The sequence below is a fragment of the Brienomyrus brachyistius genome, chromosome 2 (assembly GCF_023856365.1).
Source record: "Brienomyrus brachyistius isolate T26 chromosome 2, BBRACH_0.4, whole genome shotgun sequence".
NCBI lineage: Eukaryota > Metazoa > Chordata > Actinopteri > Osteoglossiformes > Mormyridae > Brienomyrus > Brienomyrus brachyistius.
This window is the reverse complement of record NC_064534.1, coordinates 48025890-48041750: the sequence shown is the minus strand read 5'-3', so window position 1 is coordinate 48041750 and position 15861 is coordinate 48025890. Positions and strand designations below refer to the sequence as shown.

General features: G+C 42.0%; 1 protein-coding gene across 6 annotated transcripts in view; it reads left to right on the top strand.

Annotated features, from left to right (window-relative positions):
* The window catches only part of clip1a (CAP-GLY domain containing linker protein 1a), a 50499-nt gene extending 35343 nt beyond the window's left edge, over nt 1-15156 (top strand). For 4 of the 6 annotated variants that reach the window (XM_048978399.1, XM_048978412.1, XM_048978382.1 and 1 more), the window contains 7 exons: nt 2603-2723; nt 2913-2965; nt 8316-8433; nt 10100-10253; nt 12072-12124; nt 14099-14226; nt 14301-15156. In XM_048978399.1, the coding sequence (XP_048834356.1) occupies nt 2603-2723; nt 2913-2965; nt 8316-8433; nt 10100-10253; nt 12072-12124; nt 14099-14226; nt 14301-14529 (856 nt within the window). In that variant the 3' untranslated portion in view covers nt 14530-15156. The other 2 variants (XR_007382815.1, XM_048978422.1) reach the window with 2 other exon arrangements.
* Nucleotides 15157-15861: the final 705 nt, after the last annotated feature.

Genomic DNA, 15861 nt, shown 5'->3' with positions numbered 1-15861 from the left:
GCTGCACTGAGCCTCCACCTGCTCTCCGAATCAGCTGATATGAGGTGGGGGAAGTCAAGTGCCAACAGGAGAAGCCCCTGAGCGGCAATCCCAGCCAGATCTATACTCTCGAGAGAATGAAGCTTATTCTGGCACTTTTGGTTGGTGTATGAAGCGACCCGGACTAAACCACCCGCTCTCCTTTAATGTTGGCAGATGCTATTGATTTTGGGCTGTGTATGGGATCAGCATGGCACTAATACTGCGCTCCCAAAGCAGGTGTGGGTTCTGCTCCCTTGCCCTTAAGCACTTTTTAAAAACTCCATTCTTGTCAATTCTCTGTCCTCACAAGGTGTTGAAGGAGAGAAGCATACTGTTGATCTTAGTGAGACATACTGGTTGCCTTACATTTTTGGGGTTGCAGTTCGAATCCTGCCTCTGCCCACCTAGTGAGGGGGTCTCTCCCCATGTTGTGAGGGTTTCCCCCAGATTTCTGCCACAGGCCAAGGACATGCAGTTATGCTAAATAACATCCTTTAAATGCTTCTAGTGCAAGTGTTTTTCCAACCCAGTGCTCAGGGATCCTTAGACGGTCCACATTTTTGCTCCCTGCCAGATAGTCCATATTTTTAGAGAAAGAACAGGAGCTGTCTGGAATCCCCTAGGACCAGGTTGGGAAACACTGCTTCAGTGTATTATCATGCTTGTGCCCTGTCGTGGGCTGGCATCCCTGCCTTATTTTCCGTGCTGCCAGGGTTAGGATTCCAACCTTCCTGGCCCATTCCTCAGGGTAAATTGTTGACTGATGGATGGAGAAGTTTACCTGTTAAAGTGATTCAGTAATTATTATGGTTGTATCTTTAGCTGATATAGAAAGTGACCATGCTTGTAATCAGTTTTAAGTAAAGGAGGGTTTTTTTTCCACCCATCTCATTTTCAGCCAGGCAAATGGTATTTGAAGTTTGAGTTATAAAAGGAGTAGAGAAGTATTTCCCCTCTATTTGTGCAAAATTAGCTCACAGGACAACCAGAAGCTGGGAAAAAGCTTTTATTAACAAGGTGGATGAATATTTAAAAATAAAAGTTAAGCAACAATTACGCTCCAGCAAGATGAGCGATGTCCTTTTCCATTTTCGAGTCCAGTCGTCCCCCCAGCGAGGAGCAGGCATGCCTGACGGAGACGCTCTGCTCCTTTAATGGCCGTTGCATTATTTAATCGCGGTTTGAGTGCACACATGTACGCGGTGTCTCAGGCTGCTTCTGCTCCCGTTACACATTTTCTGCCTTTCCACGTTGACCTCGGTGCCCCAAGCCTCAGGACAGCAGCTTAGGGGGGCCGTTCCTACCCTCACACATTTAGCACTTACTGAAACCGGTGGCCAGCATCACTGGTGTCACCCCCGGATGATTCATTCTGTCAGGATATATAAGGAGAACCCTTTGGCTAATCGTGACATCGGCTGTGACTCGAGCCGTCTCTGTGTACCCTCTGCTGCTGCGGATTTGTTTTCTTTTTACATGAAACTGGCTATGTTCTGGTGAGTCCTCTCCTTCCATGCAGCATCTGGACTTTTAACCCTTTCTTGTGCTCGCATGAAAGGTCCACCTTGCTCAGCCACACACAGCAGCTTGCGTGGTTTCGGGTCCATCTCACAGCATGAAGACCATCCTGTGTCTGACCCGTGTGTGTAGTCGGTGAGTCTTTGATCAGCGTTGTGTTGTATAAGTGTACAGATAGCAGTAAGGTGGCTTGTGTCCATGTCGCATTATTTTTTTGGCTTAGTTTAAGTATCATGCTGAAGGACAGTAATAATAATAATAATACATTTTATTTATAAGCGCCTTTCAAAACACTCAAGGTCGCTGTACAATGCAAAAAAATACATAGATTCAATAAAACAAGAAAAAAAAAACCTAATGATCAAAAGAAACGTGTGATTAAGAAAGATAAGACAATCTAAACAGGTAGGTTTTGAGTCTGGATTTAAAAAGCGGAAGAGAATCTAAGTTACGGAGATCAGGAGGGAGAGAATTCCAAAGCTGGGGGGCAGAGTAACTGAATGCCCTGTTCCCCATTGTGTCAGTGTCAGTGAGCTTACTGGCTTTTGAACATTTTTAGAAAGCTAGACCCTTAACGTGTGCCTGGGGAGCTCAGAGCAGGCCGTGATTGTGCCGGCAGCACGGTGAGCCATAGCGGAAGCGGATCTGGCCGTTTTATGCAGTGTGAGGTGTATGTTGGCTTTCTTCTCCTTTTTGCCCCTTTGCTCGTATGTGTGCAATCCAATTACTAGCTTGTGTTAATTATCAGTCATTAAGCAGACCAACAGCGGACTGGTTCACCAATGAATTTAAACTCGGTCTTGCTCTGTGCCGTTGTCATGGTGACTCCTCTGAGCATCATCCTGCATGTCTTTCATGGTAACTTAAATATACCCTGTCATGTCATTAAGGCAGGCCCCATGTCTGTCACACGTTGCCCCGCCCTCCCCACTCCATGCCACATCTGGTATTGAATCCTTTGCATTCCTTTTGCATCCTCCGTCGTTGACTTGGTAGCTAGAAACTCTGTGTGTCTCACTTTATCTATTTTGTTTGTCCCTCTCTTTTAACCTGGGGTTGTCAGAGAGGATCTGAAGCTGGCCACTACCCAGAAGTCTCAGCGTCTTGCTGTTCTGCAGGAGGAAAACACCAAACTGGCCAAGGAGCTGGATACCAGTCGACAGGAGGGAAGCTGCCAGAAGGAGGTATGGCACCCGGGACCTTGGGAGGTCTGCTGCTGTGTGGGGAGTTAGAGATGCTGGTCAAGGTGTTGTTGACCCACCCTCCCAAGTCTACAGTGTAACAGCTACACCTCTGCAAGCCATCTGGTATCTCAGCTGAGGTAGTCACTGTAAGGAAAGTGAAGAAGACAGCGCTGTTCTCTTCTCCCACAGCTCGAAGAAGAGCTCTCCACTCTGAACAGTCAGCTCCTTCAGTTGAAGAAGAGGTGAGGTGCTGCGGAGGCATGGAGGGGTTGGACTTGGGGCCTGGGCTCCGTGCTAGCCATATCTCAAAGTAGCACAAGTTTTAAAAAAAAAAAAGTTTGTAGCACACACATTTTTGTAGCACAACTCAATGAATTTCAGTAAAACACTATTCCATGAAGTCCAAGAAAGGCGCTGACACTTTTCTCCATTAGCAAAGTTTTATGATATTATTCATGTCAATCAGTAATTCACTTTTATAATTTTATTCAAAATAGGGCAGTAATCAGCTAGTTAATTTGAAGATAAATATAAATGAAGGGTAAACACCTGTTCCCAAATACTATGTACAGATGCATTTGTGTGTGCACACACACACGCACACACACACACACTCTCTTTCACACTACATTTTGCTACACAGTAATAACTCATCTCCCCACTCCTAGATAGCATCAACATCCTTCTTGAAATACTGAGTAATAGGTCTGGGTGATATAACAATATTATCGGTAATCTGCAATATCAGACAAATTATCCAATTATCCAATGTTTGATATGCTGACAGTGATAAAGGGCAATTATCACCTTTTTTTAGAAAGGTAGTCTTTGGCCACATACAAGGCAGGACAACAGTAGGATCTATTATTTGCTTTTCAGTTCAGCCTTCTAGCCTATGTTTCTGACACAGTTTAAAAATAAACACACATGGCTGTTATAGTGTGACATTTCACAGGCATTGCCTGATGCAGTACCAGTGTGTTCGCCGTTCTTATAAGTTGTGAAGTTAGGTGTTGACACATCAACAACTTCTGTTCTCCAGTTAACAGCCCCAGAATGTCAGCCAGTCAAGGACAACTTCTTTGTGGGAATTTTGAGCTTCTCAACTTATGTGGAGGATGACATGATATTGTTTATCACGATATTTTTAAGTTAACGGTCATATTGTACATTTTTTTAGATATCACCCAACCCTAATGTGTAATTGATTTCATTTTTCATTAGCTACTACCATTAGGTCATTATTGATAGATTTCCGTGTGTTCCCTGAACATTTACAAGTATAGTACTAGCTTTAACCTACCTAGTCTGTGGAGTTCACCAAGGATCTGACTTGGGGCCTCTTATTTTCACTATATATTCTTCCGTGAGCTCAGATTATTAGTTCTTTTAAGGGTATTTTGTATCATTTGTATGCCGATGATATTCAGATTTATTGTTCATGTAAGTCAAATCAGTTCTATTCTGGGTGATTATCTGGAGGGAGTTAACAAGTGGTTAGCTGCTAATCAGTTATGTTTAAATTCAGAAAAAAACTGAAGTTTTAATTCTTGCTCCTTCAGATTTACATTCTTTGATTTCCAGTGGGATTACATCCATCTCACATTCACCCAAATCATCTCTGAAACCTGGGTGTCATTATTGATCAGGCATTAAGTTTTGATTCTCATTAGGTCCCTCAGTTGCACATGCGTTTTTCAGTTCCGAACTCAATCTAGTTTGAGAACGATGGTCTCTTCAGAGGAGTTGGAAATGTTGGTTCATGCTTTTATTTCCTCACGGTTAGATTATCGCAATTCTCTTTTCACTTATCTCAGCAAGTCGGCTCTTTCACGTCTCCAGACGGCTCAAAATGTAGCCGTTTGGCTTTATCAAGAACTAAGAAGATGTCTCATATAAGACCATTTTATATTCTCTTCATTGGCTTCCAGTCCAGTGCAGAATCAGGTTCAAGATATTGGTCCGTACATTCAGAACCTTATATGATCAAACCCCACAGTATATAATGGACCTGGTACATCCTTATTTGGCTGGTCGTGTTCTAAGGTTCTCTGATTTAGGACTTATTGTTGTTCCACGACCAAGACTTAAGGCATTTCAGGTTGTCGGCCCAAGGTCATAGAATGATCTTCCTCCATCGTTGCATCTTGCAGATTCTATTGAAGGTTTTAAAGGGCACCTTTTTTCTTAGGCTTTTGGTAAAATGTGTCTCGATCCTGTGTAATCATGTTTGTTACGCGTTATCTATTTTTAATAGGTTTTATACATTTTCTGTTTTATGCATTTTGAATTATGAATGAATGAACAACAAATTTCATTTGAATTAGGAAGGCTGAATGCTGGCAAGGGCAGTGATGTAGCTGGTCACCTCTCGTGTCAAGGCTTTAGTTCCTGCCCCAACTCTGTGCATTCTTCACTGATGGATTAATGGATTGTCAATTTTGGGCTTGTAGAGAAGGCTTATCCTGTTCTGTTTTTTCGCTCTTTTGTTCCTTGCCAGCAGCCGTATTATTGCACTATACTATACTATAGAAAACAATACAGATTTTGCCAGAAACTTTAAGAGGAGATGAGCTTTGGTCATGTGTGAAAACAGACTGTGTTAATGTGTTAGAGAAATGGTTAATTCTAGTTTACCTTCAGTCAGCTCTGTGTTGTTACTAGACTCATAGATAAGATCTTATACACACTGTTTTTTGATGTTGTCGTCACTGCTATTCTGTATTCTTAAAGGATTCCCTTCACCCCCCCAGGACTGTTATATAATTCCTTTTCTCTGCCATTGTTTTGATGGTTATAATACAGGCCATTCTCTTACATCAGCAACTCATTGTCTGTTCCAGTGCACAGATCACTGAACTTTTGTAGATGTCCAGTTTCCGTACGCTTTCCACTGCATCAAGTACCATACTTTTGTTCTGGTACTTTCGGTACTTCCCCTTTTCCATTGATTAATGGATGAGTTCCAGTCTGAAAAGTTCCAATACCAAAAGTGCCAAACCAGTTGAGGTACTTCTTTGGTACTTCAGTACTTTGGTGTGGAACTTGTATCGCTTTCTTTGTCTCTGTGCAGTAATTTCCATATGGAGTTGATGCCTGATCTTAATCTATCTGACTAGTCATGTAAAAATTGTATGTGCATAATATGCAGTGTTGGTATTAATATTGCACATTGTCCAGCCCTATAATATACTACAACCATTTTTCACATTCAGTACAAAATACACGCCTGGCATTGCGATGTCTTTCAGTGGCGGGTACCAGTTTTTACACCGTTATGTACCATACTTTTGGTACTTTTTCTTGAAGTGCGAAAAGTACAGTACCTGGTGCGGTGGAAAAGCGCCCTAAATTATTGCCTTTATTTAATTCATTTAGACTTGATTTCTTCTCTACCAAATGACAAAGATCATGTTGCTGGATCCATCAGGGAATGAGACCATCACCATACATTTATGTTGGTAAATATCTGGCTCTTTGGCATCATCTGACATGAGATGATGTTCGCACTGATAGTTATACTGGAAGTGGGGATCTTCTTGAGAGTACAGCAATACAAACCATTCTGGGATTTTTAACCAGCAACTTTCAGGTTAGAGGTTTGTTTTCTTACACACTTGACGCTACTATCAGTTCAGGTCTGCTGTGAAATGGTTAGGAGGCAGCCATAGCACAGTGCAGGGACTTTTGGGTGTGTTAGAGAGTGAGAGCGTGAAAGATATGTCTCCCTGTTTATGCTGCTGCCTAACCCTAACCCTCTCACTGACTCCCTAACAATGTCATTCTGATTAATCTACATTTCTGTGTCGCTGTGGTTTTTGACTGATACCCCCTGTATAAGCTAAACATTTTTTTGGTCTCCCAGGACAATTTTTTTTGTTGCCTAGCATCTGTACAAAAGTAAACAGTTAAAAAAACAACTCCCAGCACACAATAAATCGCACGTTATATAGTACAAGTGAAGTACAAATGTATTGCATGTAGTGCAAACAGAACACCCGAGTGTTCGGTGAAAGAGCTGGCTGAGGTTAGGTACACGGAGGTCTGTAGCCCTGTACAAACTAAAGTCAATAGGCACAAAGCAGTCATTTGTGCTTCTCCAGGAGACAAGCCAGTGATTTAAGGCACTCTTCCACCATATTGAGAGTACATTGGAAGCATCATTCTTCCAAGGAGTCTATCCTATCGTAGATAACTTTCTTCATAAGTTTGTGGAGGGTGGGGGGCTGCTGTCAAACAAGGGGTTTGTAGTGAGTGACCAGAACTGAAGGCACAAGTGAGGGACAGCTGCATGCATATTTCATATTTGTACTGGAAAAAAAACTCCCATGTTCCTTTGTTGCTTCTTGCATACCATTGGGTGTTGCTCATCGTGTCATAGATAGAGGTGTAGCTACAAATGTTCTGGGATGTTGCATCTTGAAAGAGAAGGGTTTACGACCTTGCATTCTGCTTCTGCCAATGGTGGCATGTAAATGGAAATGTCATCTACGGATAAGAACTCCCATGGCAGGTAATGTGGCCTCGAGCTCAGCTAGTTCATTTCCCTTTTCTGTCATATGCTTAGTATTATATCAACAATAAGCCAGCAGTCTCACATTCCCTTTAATTACTGTACACGCGGAGAGTCATCATTTGTTTGTTGTTCTCCCTCTGTCTCTCTCTGACACACACACACAAACACACACACTATAACAGCCCCCCCCCCCCCAGCAGCTGTGGGGGGATACCACCTCAGTGGAATCAGCTCTCAGGTTGATGAGCCCCACCTGCAAGTAAACCATGCTAACAGTGTAAAAGCCGTACAATGTAATCAAACACTACAATAAAAAAAGGTGAAAAGAATAAATACCACAAAGCAGGAAATGGTATGAAGAAATACAGAGCTGGACAAGACTGCCGAGTAAGGTTCCATCTTGTTGGATGAAAGATGATCAGGTTTCATATGATGCTGCAGATACTGCTTTTGAATACCATTAAGTTTTGGCATACCCTTACAGCCTTTGGCAGTTTGTTTAGGGATTAGAGTGTGAGAGGCATAAAACGGCAAGGATTGAGCATGACGGAGAAACGTCTATGACATGAAAAGTAAAGTATAACAAAAAGTGGGTGCCTGCCCACATTAGCGAAGTGGACCCCTTCTGGCCCCAGGCTGGTGACCAACGCACCAGATGCCCTGCCCTGGCCCTTAAATGGGCCTTCTCTTTGGTCACAACATGACCAAATGAGGTAAGCATTTTGTTGAGCATGTTAATAGCTGTGAATTTACTGGTGTGAATGCAGTGGGAGAGGAAACTGCTCACTGTCATAGTTTGGAGATCATCAGGTTGTGGCATTTCTTGGTCTTGCACATTTTTAAGTAAGTAAAGTTTATTTATCAAGCGCCTTTTACAGATAGTCACAAAGCACTGTACAAAACTACAGTGCACAGAACAGAGAACCACTGTTTTCTTTGAAGTTCCATTTGTTTTTACTGTAAATAGCTTTTTGCATCTTGTTAGTTCCAGAAAATCGATAGCAGACATCACTCATGACACGGTTTGTATGTGATTTGGGCTTGTGTGTGTTTTAGAGTGGTCTCTCACCCCACAGAGAGAATTCCCTGAAGAAGGAATCTGACGAGGAGAAGATCTCCCTCCATCAATCCATCCAGAGGAGCAGCACCTTGATCTCGGCAAAGGACAAAGAGCTTGAGGCCCTGAGAAGCGAGGTAGCATAGCAGCTCATCAGCACCCTGGAGTATCAGGATGATCATACAGAGCTGGGAGGGCGGGTAGACAAACTCCTGCTTGCTGACAGTCTGTATTGCTTTGAACATGTTTTCTTTGCCAAAGGCCTATATTCTGGGAGTGTAAAGATGTATCGATGCATTATCAGGGATCAGGTAAGGTGGCTATTCAATGCAGCAGGTTGGTTCCAAGCTCAAAATTTTGTAGACTGCAGTACACAAGAGCAATGTGAAACAGGAGATACTGGGAATAGTGAAGTGCACTGCTAGGACAAGTTTGTAACGGGCTGCTAGAAGCAGGACTGAAGTACTGTAAAGCAAGGAAGAAGCCCTTAATCAATGAGAACAGAAAAGTGTCAGGCTGGAGAAAAAAAAGTATAGTTTATACAGAAGCATACACTTAAATTGAGAAATGAATGAAATGAAAAATTTAGCTGTGATCACTTAATTTTTTCCAGAGGTGTCTGTCTATGTCTATATATATGTGTGTGTGTGTGTGTGTGTGTGTGTGTGTGTGTGTGTGTGTGCGTGTGTGTGTGTGTGTGTGTCTGCATCTGTATAATGTACACACACACACAGATATTTATACCGGCATTTCAACTTTGTCCTCAATGTAGAACGGCAGTGGGAGGCTTATTAACATTCAAACAGGAAGTGACACATGATCTTCGCACTTGGACCCTTGATGTGTTAAATGACAGACAAACTTGCCCCTGTTTTTTAGCGCAGAACAATCTAATGGTTAAGATAATCTTTGTACTATGATGTGTTTTGGAAACGCCTCTTTTTTTGTAGAACAAAAAATTGACTACTAAAATAATGGAGTTCATTGCATTGGGTGATGAGCCATTTTCCATAGTAGAGGACAAAGGATTGCTTTGGCCCATTCACCACTTAGAAGAGGTCTCAAAGTACCGCTCAGTGACCTGTCTGTAATTTATTATTAAATTTGGCTTGCAGATCGATCTTTTGGTTTTCCACAGAATTAAAAACGATTAAAAACCTGCTAATTATGTGTGACTCTAAAAGCTCAGCACCCCCACCCTCCCAGTCTGGTAGTGCCTCCTTTGTGTTTGTTTTTTTCCTGTACGGTTCAGTGCACAGAAAAAACACCGGCTTCTTCTTCCTGTTTAATAGTAACATAAAAAATTCATGTTCCGAGATTCTTCTTCCTTTGTATTCCATTAATAGTGCGCATGTAAATTCCCATGGTAAAATTTGTGACTTTTTTTTTCGAATTATGCTCAGATAAATTAAACGTTCCAATTTAGTTTAGCATAATAACCAAATAATCAATAATTCGCATCGTGATTAAAGATTTCTGATAATTAAAAATTTCTGATGCATGAAATCGATTTACACCTCCATCCTATTCCATTGTCCTTCAGTACATTTTAATCACTTTTTAGTGATTTCAGTCACTTTCTACTGTGATTGTGACCCAGGTGTCTTTTCTTTTTTTTTTTTATTATTACAAACCACCTGATCCAGTTAACGTAGTTTCTTTGATTGACTGGCTTTATTAACAGCTTTAAGAACGCTTGGTATTCAGCTGGAAGTACATTTTTATTCCACTCCTCCCCCGTGTGACCTGAGGCCACGCCTTTCACGCTTGAGTGCTACCTTCACGTGCTTTTCTCCTGTGCAGGTCGCCGTCTTGCGGGATGAGAATGTGCTCGCTAAGACATTGCAGTCGGCTGTCCGCTCGTTGGAGCTGGACAAAGCGCGACTGCAGGAGCAGGTGCGGAGCCTAGAGCAAAAGCTGGTGGGGGGCGAGCCCACCAACCCTGAAGGATCCTCAGGTGACTCAGCCGTCCCAAGTTAGGTGGCTGCTCCTTCACGGCTACATTAGCAAGCTTTGCAGCTGCGGTCGTCTATATACACTACAGGCCAGAAGTTTGGGCCCACCCTCTGATTATTTTTTTAAATAAACAATACACTGCTTTTGCAAACTATTATTACAAGAAAATGTTAAATACTTAAAAGTAACGGACTGGTTTTGAAGTGTATTGTAACAATTTACTATGCATAGTAAGTGCGATTTAATGAATGCGAGTGCCTAAGTATGAGTTTTATCAAAATAACCACTCCTGGTTATGTAATGGCTACAAACGTTTAAAAAAACATTTATTACAAATTCTGACATCAGTTCTGATACAGTAGAAGATTCAACAGAAGATTGAATTGAGGAGCAGACAGTACATTAAACATCACAAACTGATCTGGGACAGGTCAGGCAGACAAGTGGCTATCGTTTAGTTTATTAAGACACAATCAAGAGAGTTCAAGAGTAAATCAAGTTCTGACATTAGTAAACAGAATTCCAACACAAAGTGAATGTCAATGCAAGACAGACCTGATATGTCTTCAGAACCAATAGTTTCAGCCTTTGTCGCTAAATAATGTATTACAAACTGTAAAATACAGAAAAACAGTTTGTTACAGTTTATATTAAGTTTTTCTAGTATTTCCTTGTAATGAGTTTGACAAAGCAGTCTACAGTTTTTTTTTTTTCTGCCCTGGTAATGTAGTACTCTGGAAAAGTCAAAGAACATGTTTAAAGCTATTTAGCTAGGTAATATGTGCACATAATAGTACCGCATCTTGCGTTGTGAACTGGCTTTGCAATCTTCCACGATACCCCCAACCCACGTCTGTTCAGGACCCTCATATAAAAGTACCTATGTATTTGTACAACCGTTTGGGAATAGGTATATACTTTAAATCATGTATAAATTACAGAACTTTAATGTAAATTAACAATGTAAATTCTATGTAGAAACAGTACTAATTGTTGTAATGTATTCAGGGAAAAAATACAAAAAAACACAATACAAAATACACAATATTTCTGATTTGCGATCGTTCTAAACCGCACTTTCAAAAAAATGCCTAAGATGAGGCCTGATATCTTGGACAGCTAGATGAACACCACTTCAGTTCCCAAACCTCTCCTCAGGGGCACCTCAGCCATTCTACGTTTTTGTTAAATTGCACTGCCAGGTCAATTAATTAATTAACTTAGTTAAATAAGTGAATTAGCTGCCAGAGTATTGTCTAGCCAAACAAGGTGGGGTAGTGGTCGAGTCATACAGCCATATTTGGTGGTTCCTGCAAATACCGGGGTCGTTTTCGGAGACGTTCTGAAGTAGCCTAGCTGACACACTTTAACAGGCATGACAGCACAGAATTACTGCAGCATTGGAGTCATTTGAACATTTTCTTTGACTACCTAAGACTTTTGCACAGTTCTGTATAACTATAACAGCAAGATATTCCTTTGGGTTACAGCTGAATGAGGCACTTAACCATGTTTTCTGGCCTGTATTGCAGCTATATTGTAAAACCACCAGTGTGGTTGCCAGTAAGCTAATTATTGTTGTTGATGCTGTTATTATGCAGGGTAGCACTGGCAGTGTTAATTATATTTATTAAAATAATATTTTCCTCTTTTTTTCTGTTTTCTATTTATTTGTTTTATCTATATAGATATTTTATATGTAATTGAGTTGTGCTTGTTAACCTAATGATATTGTCAGAATTGCAGATCCTGATTGGCCCTGGTGATTTTTGTGGCATATCTGGCACTTAACCTTGCCGCGTGCGTGCATTTGTTTCAGGTGATTCAGCCCTGGCACAGCTCCGGGAAGAGAAGGAGTCAGCTGAGAGCCAGGTATCTCTCCACCAGATATTCCTTTCCTCTTGTTCCTTGCAGAAAGAGAAGCTTTGATAACCATGTCATAACGCGAGCTCAGCTGGTTTCCTTTAAAAAGTGTTAATTTACTGTCAGGTGTGCAGATGAGCTCAGTTCTGCAGCTGTGGCGTCCGCCTGTGCTGGGGAGAGAAGGCCAGGCGGCAGCTCAGATGCTGTGTGTGCGTGCGTGCGTGCGTGCGTGCGTGCGTGCGTGCGTGCGTGTGCGTGCGTGCGTGCCTGTCTGTCGATGTGGCACCTTTCACACAGCACATAATCGAAATCCAAAAATAATTTTAAATTAACTCCCGAAGTGCATTCCTGAGCCCAAAACCTATTTAATTAGGACCCTGTCTGCTATTTCATGTGCCATAATAAAGAATGTACAGGGAGAACAGTTGTATCTCATTTCCATGCACACTATAATCAAAAATACTGTTTTATACTACATTACCATAATTCCTCCCAATTTGATAAATGACTCTATGCACAATTTTTGCACCATTGGATTAGCTATTTCTTCGTTTGACTCACAAATGACCCTTAAAATACATGACTGCTTTTTTAAAAATACATTATTGCGATATTATGACCCTGTGTGTGAATGCTTCATGTAGGTAAAATCATTTTCCAGGCTCAGTGGTGGCTTTTGCACAGATAACACAGCTTTGACCAAAGACTTGCTTGTTTTACGGAGACCTAAAGGTGTTATGTGGAACAGTCCACTGTGGTTTTATTTTGTTCCTGTTGCTGGTGTATTTTCATTGCTTATGACAGTTTTGCCATAGGGCTGGATGTCAGTTAATACCTAGAAGTTATCAAACACATTCATGCCACCTCTCTCACTTTTCTGTGTGTGTTTCATTTATCAGCCAGTAATGAGTCTTCCCTCTTCACCCAGGTCGACCTGGCAGTCATTATGAGTTTGTACTGTTGGAGTGCGGTTGGCCCTCCTGAAGCTTAACCCGTTTTTGTCTCTCTCCCACTCCCTTCCTTCCTTCCTTCCCCGATGTTGGCAATGCTTCCCCCTCAAAGCAGGCAGCGGTTCGTTACTGTTTCTCATCTGTTTGTTTCCGAGCATGTCTGTTTCATGTTCCTGTGCCATGATATATCTGTTCATTAAAGATGGAGGCAGCTGTTGGTGGGGGTGAGGGGGGGGAGGTAGGCCAATGTACTGGTTGTCTCCCAACAAAGAATCAGGCTTTCTCTGATACTTTCTGTTCTCGTTAGTAATTTCCACTCCATGTGTGACCCCAAGTCCACCTTGGAATGATCTTTTCTACTCAGGTTAATGCAAATTTCTTACTTTGTGCATCTTATTCATCAAGGAATGCAGATCATACGGTCTGATTCATCATTTTTCTGTTAAATGCAGTAAGAATTGTGCCAGTAGACTAGTGGTTATGGCCATGGATTCTGACCATGAGTCCAGCTAAAATTGGTAGAATGGGGCAGAGAAGCAGGGAAAGGAGATCCAGGCTGTACCCCACACAGTAGACAGCTGTAGAACCTCCAGACTAGTTATCCTTCCATAATTGTAAGTGGCCATTTCAGTGACCCCCCACTCCCCCCAGAGATACTGTCTGATTCACATACTGTAGACTGGGTTCCGGGAAGGTGCCTTCTCCTGACTTCTGTTTTAACCACTGACTGAGCGCACTGGTGAAAGTCCTCTGTCTGTCTTGGAGGGGTTGTAAGGTAGCCGTTGGATGTGGCCTCTCAGAGCACTGTGTGAATAGTACTTACTGCCTGTGTGGTAAACATTAATATATCTGCACGTCAGAACGGCATTTTCAAGATCTCATAGCACATCATATTGTGTAGATTGCCTAATAGTATGGGGAGCTGCGCATGTTTGCTGCTGGTTGCTTTTATTTATTTGTTTGCTTATTTTTGCTCTGGACTGAGCTGGTCATGCTTTGCATGCAATGGTGATCCCTGTCCTGTTCGGAGCAGATTGACTTCCTGAACTCGGTCATCGTGGACCTGCAGAGAAAGAATGAGGAGCTGAAGTCTAAGCTGGAGAAGATTTCGGAGGCGGCACTCAATGGAAATAACCCTGACGAGCTCGACAGCTACGACTGGTACGGCCCTGAATGGTTCTTCTTTGCGCATTCATGCTGTGACCAAGTATATTGAGTTTTTCATTTGTCAACAGTTTCAGTGAGGACCGGCCCAAGAAGAGGCCCCCACCACGGCTTTTCTGCGACATCTGTGACTGCTTCGACCTGCACGACACCGAGGACTGCCCCACACAAGCTCAGACGCCCGACTCGCCGCCCCACACAGCCTACCACGGCAGCCGTGCTGACGAGCGGCCTTACTGCGACATATGTGAGGTGTTTGGCCACTGGACCGACTCCTGCAATGACGACCAGACGTTCTGAGCCCCTGTCGTGACTTCACATGCCTCAGGGCCAGAACCCAACCGCATGGCAAACTTGCTCAGTTTGGATTGCCATTGCCATCTGTGTGATTATTATTATTATTATTATTTTTGCCCTACTGTAAGCAGAGCTGCTTTCAGTATCTGCCTGGAAATGCTTGCTCAGTTTTATTGCTAAAAAGACAATGCAATCATGACAAATTATACTGTTTATCTTTTTCTTTTTTTTTTGGTGCCCGTGCCATGTATTCTTGTTTTCTGCAAGTGGGTTCACACAAGCTGCAGACATCAGTATTGTCTTGCATGTTTGAAAACTTATATGAAGAACTGTTCTCTGTTCACAACTTTGGCTGACGCACTGTGTGTGAAGACCTGCCCAGAGTCAGCTTCTACAAACCGTTGCCCTACACACTTCATCGTTCCTCTTTCCCCTTTTAAGCATTGCAGCTCCTTTTAACTGCCTTTGTATGAATGTGTTTAACTTATCATTTTCAAAGGATAAAATATTAGTTATGCTGTTATTTTACATGTCACTTTTTGTTCTTGCCAGTGTTTATCTGTACAAAAAAGCTTTGTTAAATGTTTCTCTCTATATAACTGTAAAATAAATATGAAGAATGCAAACTAATTCATAACTGTAAATACCAGTAATATTTTTCCTTCCTTCCCAGAAGAGAAAAGGTGATGAATATTCTTCTCTTGGTCTATATGTGGCCCTCTGGTATTCCTTGGGGATTGATGTCAAATGTAAATTACCATTTGCAGATCTAAACAGTATTATAACTGAGTGCATAGTAATCTGTATCTTTATTAAATTGGGACAGTCTGTCAGTTGGCTAAATTTCCCTCCCAAATATCCATCCATCTTCAAAACACTTATTCTTGTCGGAGTGGTAAATTACCCAGGCATTGGAGAGCACACGTCTGTGGTGTATGCTGGATCGCACGGACGAATTGGACGAATTATTTCTGCTTGTGAGATTTCCACTGGGACATATTGAGTGGTAAGTGTCATAGTGATTGAGACTATTGGTTATTTATTTAGAATTTGAGGTATGCAGCCAGCATGGCTACCACACTAATCTGCCTGTCTTTGCATGTAGACAATGATAATCACCCAAAACATGGTTGTGTCAGAGCTGGCAAAGGGGGAGAGTGATGGAGTGCTGCAGCAGAAGATTTGAATCTGCTCTTCACAGTCACCTGATCTAAACCCAGCAGCGGTGACTGGGGATAACGTTGGTCAATGTGTTTTGTTTTAAAAGTGCTTTATAAATAAAGTTGACATTGACTTAGGTTGGACCAGAGAGTAAAAGGAAAGCAGCCACCTAGT